Source organism: Anas acuta, chromosome 5, assembly GCF_963932015.1.
Source record: "Anas acuta chromosome 5, bAnaAcu1.1, whole genome shotgun sequence".
Lineage (NCBI taxonomy): Eukaryota > Metazoa > Chordata > Aves > Anseriformes > Anatidae > Anas > Anas acuta.
This window is the reverse complement of record NC_088983.1, coordinates 47,865,836-47,871,860: the sequence shown is the minus strand read 5'-3', so window position 1 is coordinate 47,871,860 and position 6,025 is coordinate 47,865,836. Positions and strand designations below refer to the sequence as shown.

The 6,025-nt window shown below is 41.8% G+C and overlaps 1 protein-coding gene across 1 annotated transcript; it reads right to left on the bottom strand.

Annotated features, from left to right (window-relative positions):
* Positions 1-1,858: 1,858 nt before the first annotated feature.
* Positions 1,859-5,147, bottom strand: FADD (Fas associated via death domain). The gene is made up of 2 exons (XM_068684589.1): positions 4,518-5,147; positions 1,859-4,101 (listed from the first exon to the last, which is right to left on the bottom strand). Exons 1-2 carry the CDS (start codon positions 4,816-4,818, stop codon positions 3,815-3,817), a joined length of 588 nt encoding a protein of 195 aa, XP_068540690.1. The 5' UTR covers positions 4,819-5,147; the 3' UTR covers positions 1,859-3,814.
* Positions 5,148-6,025: the final 878 nt, after the last annotated feature.

Sequence of the window (6,025 nt, the reverse complement as noted above, 5' to 3'; positions counted from 1 at the left end):
GAACTTTCCTGGCAGCTGAGCAAAGCTGTGCTTCCTTTCTTCTAAACCTACAGTTCCCAGAACCCATTGCAACATACCCTCTCAACATTAAGTAATCCTTGGCTAGGAAAATTGTTATAAAGACAAAGATTCTTCCAAAGTCCTTGAACTTTCATTGCTTGCAGACATCAAAACCCCACATCTCTCATCTGACACCCGTAATTCCTATTCTCATGGTATACAGTTGAGGCACTGAACTAGTTTCTGCAATTCTACCAGTGCAGCCTTAAAACTTGCGATAAAAACATTGGCAGAGGAAAGAAGTAATAAATCAAAGGGGGAGAACAACTTGGAAACGTGTTTTCCATGCTAGAACATATTTTAAGAACATAGGTGATCTATGCAGGGGACTGGAAGAATAGTGCAAACTAACTTTTAGTAATTATGGAAGAGACAAAGACAGCGATTAGAAATTAAATTCAAATTGAAAACCACTCAGCCAGAGTCTGAATTAAGGACATGCTGAGTGCTAGAGAGAGGTCTGAGATACAGATACAGATACAGCATGCATTACTCAGTTTTTTGTGCTAGACAATTAAACAAAGCAATTAGATTTCATAAAGTAGCCAATTACTTTAGGACTGAAACAAAAGCTGGAGGAAGTACAGCTGCCTGTGTTTTGGGAACGGAGAAGAAGGAATATAAAACATTGCATTCAAAATATTCACAGCAACCAATTTGTATGAGTAATTTTAATTAAAAGTCTAGAAAATTTCTTTTACTTCTGTCATGAAAATAAGCGACTTCTGAAAAAAAATGCCATCACAATGTGCAGTATATAATTAGTGATATTTTCAAGCATCATGGGAAATAGCAAGCAAGTACTCAGAGATTGCAAATGTACCCAAAAAAACAATCCACCAAAATAAGAGTTCTCCTGAGAGAGTAGTTTTCATTGTCAGCATGTTTTGATGTGCTGTCTTTTGAAGGCTATGAGGAAACAAAGGCTCTCAAGAGAAATCAGGAAAAAAAAAAAAAAAAAAAGCAGATATGCAGGCAGACATTATTGCAGAGTATTGGAGAAAGAATTTGATAAAATGGGCAAAGTCATGTGCCCTATGCATTCAGAGTTTTAAGTACACACTAACACTCTAGTGCTAGCACAGACTTCAGGGAACACCAAAGAGTCTATCAATTTAACTTCTGAACACATCCTGTAGAACCCTGCAGGTTTAGAAAAGAGGCATAAAGTGTAATTTTAATTAATTATAAAACAACTACAACACCCTTACCAGAGCATGACTAGTGGAGAAAAATAATGAAAACAATTTTAATACAGTTATTCACGGAAGGCCTGTCTCCCATGCATACATCACGCTCAATTTTAAGCTCCTAAGGGCTGGCAGAAAATTTTTCCCAAGCAACACCATTCGAAAGCTATTCCTGCATTTATTAATATTTTTTTTCTCCTTTTTCTCCCCTTCTCCTTTTTGATGTTCCGAGAGTGACATGGTAATAGAAGGCCTGGTTAGCACCACTCCTTTCTTTATAAGTGTCCTTAGCATTTATTTTCTCCTAATTAGAGATCCCTTTCATAGACAGCAATTCTATAAAACAAAGAAACAGTTCCATTTAATTTAAAGAAATAGTTTTAATGAAATATGCACAAAATTATACAGTATAAAACTTTAATTCTCGCTATAAAAGTGAGTCCAAAATAGTGATTTTGAAAATAAAGATTGCTGACCAGATAATAACGCATTTCTTTATGAATTACACTCCCTCCCAATAAAAAGTTTTTGTTCCACTTGATTTTGTTCCTCTCACAATAACCTTTTCAATCTTTAATAAAAATAGTTTTTAATTGGTCCTGAAGTACTAAGAGATGGCTGCAGTCTAGGTCTTTGTTTTCAAACATCCATTATGTACAAATCCTTGACTTTTGCATCTTGAGGCAGAACATTTCTTGCAGATGAGCACTTGGCTAAAACAGCTGTTCCTATTGATTCTTAAAACATCCTGATACTATGTAGTAGGCAGTATAGTTTTTAATATTCCTGCTATGTTTATCTTCTGTGAACCAGAAAACTTACGACAAGTAGGTAAGGAAAACACTGGACAGATTGAACTTGGAACTGTTGCAGAGCTGCTTCATCACAAACATAACTCATTTTGCTAATTTATCTTCCATTCTGCTCAGAAAGATAGCTTAGATGCTGGAAGAAAAAAGTCTGAAAATTTTATTTAAATACTGTAGAACAAAGACCAAGCCTATTAGCAGTCACTAAAACTTTTGAGCTAGTCATCTAATTGAAGTGCAGCATTTCATCTCCTACCACAACTTAGGAATTGACAACTGATGCTGACAAAGTATTGAAGGAGTACTTAAAGAACTGCACATGCCAAAAAAACAGACATGGAAACTTGTGTTACCCATTGCTCCTTTGCTTGTATATCATCACTGACAGTGAGCACACTAGAATTAAAATGATTCTCACATGCATTTTTCAATAAAAAACTCTAATAAAAAGTTAAGTTCACATTTCAGCAGCTTCCCTTCTACGCTAGAATCCCCAAATTCAAGAAAAACTTGAAAATTGTGAGTGTCAGAAAGAGTAGTGATGTATTACATTCTGATGCCCAGCCTTCATAATAATAGCACCGTGTAATGAGAACTTGAAAGGGGCTAAGTCACACAGGTACAGTAGCAAAAACAAAGCCTCTCCCTTCAGGTATCTATCTATGTAGTTAGAAAGATATTTGCAGTTAACAATCCTACTTCAAGATGACTTGATGTGAAGAATCTTAAAACATTCAAAGCATTAAAAAAAAAAAAAAAAGTCTGTTGTAAACATTTGTGAGATGTTTAAAATTTCTTTGGTACTTTCAGGAGAACATTTCCTTCAGGGTGAAGTTTTCCATCTAAATATCAGGAAGCACTTTAAGATTTTTATTTGCTGCAGGTGACAGAGCACTGGCACAGGTTGCCCAGAGAGGCTGAGGAGCCTCCCTTCTTGGACATTTTCAAGGTCCTGGGCAACCTGCTCTAGGTGGTGCTGCTGCTTGAGCAAAAGAGCTGGATAAGGTGACCTCTGTAGGTCCCTTCCAACCTCTGCCATTCTGATTCTGTGTATGAAGGCACTTGATACAGACAGTTGATTTCAACATGTTCATTTTCAAACTGGGCATATTTTCTGCCAAAAAAAGCATCACTAAAATAGTTATTACGCCTTTTGCACTGCCATCTTACAGAGTGAGGTTACAGTCTTCTTAGTATCCTTCTACTGATAGCAAAGGTATTCAACAGATTATGGACGATATTATCTTATGCCACCTAAAACAAACAGAACCGCTACACAGCAAAGAGCTCTACCTCCTTACCCCTTTCACACTAAAAACAGGCCACTTTAAAAACAAACAAACAAACAAAACAAAAACAAACAAACAAAAGCTATCAAGTTTTAGATTACAGCTCCCTCACAAGTGTTCCATGGATGCATTCACAGAGATGTTATCTGAGAAGTACTTGCAATAAAGCTAGTAATATTTTCAGGTGAGAGGCTGAACTAAAGTGTAAGAATTTTTACACAGGGTAATTTAGTTATTCTGAATGTTAATATCACTTAAAGGGAAGCATCAGCTGCAAAGCACTACACGAAATGATTTTTTTTATGTTAGTCTTAATCTGACCACAAATTAAGCTATTAATTTAAGGCACATGAATGAATTGCAGAATTAACAGAACCAATGACAGTGATTTTGGTTTTGAACATGGGAAGGCACTTCTGCTTTTTTACTTTCACATCACAGATGTGAATGAGTTTTTACACTGATTTCATTTGGCTTCAATGTTCAGTTGCACGAGCTTCTGTTCAACTAGGTCTGCCACCAAGTTCATGTTACAGTCTCGAAGACCTTTTATTAAGTCAGTCACCTTTGCATCCTTCCCCTTCCATTTCTGCCACTCTCGAAGTGACTGAACCAATTGTTCCTTCAAATTAAGGGGATTGGCTGCTATTATTCTGTCCATTTTCACTTCAGAAAAGCCAAGTTTCCGCATCAGCATTTTCCATTCTCTCCCAACATTTTCACATATGACTTCAATAGCTACCTTCTGCAGACCTGAAATAGCAAAAACAATGTTAATGATGGATTTCCAAAAGTAACATTAGATAAGATTTTTGTTAAGCAAAATGCTACTACTTTTGCTGTATTACACACGCTGTATGCCACATCATGTCTGAAAAGCCACTGCATATACCGGGAGGTCCAAGTATATAGCAAACATCCAAGTGACCATCAGGCGTAACAGAAGTAATTTCCACTCCAGCAGGCTGTTTGCAGCATATGCTGCCCTCATGGTACTCTTGCAGGACATAACGCTGTCCTGTGGAGCAATTAAGTAGCAGAAGCACTGTTAGCAGCGGATTCATCCACAGCAGGCAACCGTGCTCCAAGCAGACCCATGTCTTGAGGATGTGTATGTACTTATTGTGATTATTTTGGAAAAAATAAAAATAATAAGAAAATCCACCTACGTTTCTCATTCACGTCTGGTTGATCTTCAGGCACATTAGCTTCTCCTTCCTCTACAAAATGCTCTAGCCGCGTAACCAAATCTTCTCTTTTAATGGCCTTCAGCATCGTTTTGAGAAAGTCCACATCGTGGCTTGATATCACCTGCTGCTCGAGGAGGAAGTTGAAGAGCTCCGTGCCGCTTTGGACAGACTCGAGCTTCCTCTTCCCAATCTTTTCCCGGCAGAGGAATTTCAGTTCTCGCAGCTCCGCGGCCGACAGGCTCGAGGAAAAGGAATGCAGCAGGGTCAGAAACGGGTCCATGGTGCCGAGGCCTAGAGGGGGGCCGGCGCCGGGCGAGACACGGGCGGCAGGGGAAGGCTGGCGGAGTCCCGCCTCCGCGGGCGGCTTTCGTTCCTGTTTCCGCTGAGCGGCTCCGCGGCACTGCAGGGACGAGAAATGAAACGAAACGAAACGAAACGAAACGAAGCGAAGCAAAGCAAAGCCCAGCCCCCGCCCCGCCGCGACGGCGGAGCGCTGCTGCCCCGGCCCTGCTCCCGGCCGCCGGCAGCCACGAGATGGCAGCAGCGGGCTCCCTGTCAGCCCTAGAAGATGGCGGCCGCCGCCTTGGTGCCGCGCGGTTCCGCCCCTCGGGCGGGCGCTGCTGGCGGCGTCTGGCAGCAAAGGGCCCCGCGTGTTTTAAAATAAAAAATTACGAGGAAGCGCCCCCATCGCCTGCGGGTGCCCGGACACCTCAGCCCACGGGTGTCAGCAGTCTCCGTGTGGGGTGTTTGGGCTGCGGCTCCTGCTGCCGAGTCGCCCCGCTGAGGTGTCAGAGGCAGGCAGCAGCCTGCTGAGCTCCCTGCCACCCGGTAGTGCCCGAGGCGCTGACAGCACCGAAACGCTGGTCGCCGTGCTCGCTGCCAGCTGGTCTGTTATTAGGAGCCGCACAGTGCTCTAAATACCTCGGAGATTAACTGCCTTGTTATGTGGTACTGAATTAAAAATGTGTGCTTGGAGCCAGGTTTGACGCTGCCCGCCGCCTGCTGCACAAGTAGAGCCAGCTCCTTGCGTCCTGGTTTCGGTTAAGCTGTAATCGTAATGTGTTTGTGCCCAGGTTGGGGGATCTGTAGATTCCCCATTAAATACAGAACTGTTAGCCTTTTCGTGAGAGTTATCACTTATTTACTTATTTTTTTTTACCTACCACCTAAATCTACACGGGTTATTTTGGAAGCTTTTTTCTTTTTCTTTTTGCAGATGGGGGAAAGGAGGGCAATTATTGATGAACGGACTTGACAGACCAAGAAATGCAGCATCAGAGACCCTTTCCCAAAGAGACACTGCTATTGCCATGGCATCTCTGGCAGCCACCAGGGAAAGCAGCCTCTGCCCTCCACGCACTGCCTCTGCTACCCCCAGAGACCCAAGCCTTAACCGAGAAACACCGGACTTGGCATGTGGGCCTTGTTGCTCACAAAGGTTAATTGTGACATGAAATAACTTCTGACCTTTAAAACTGAAGTAGGGC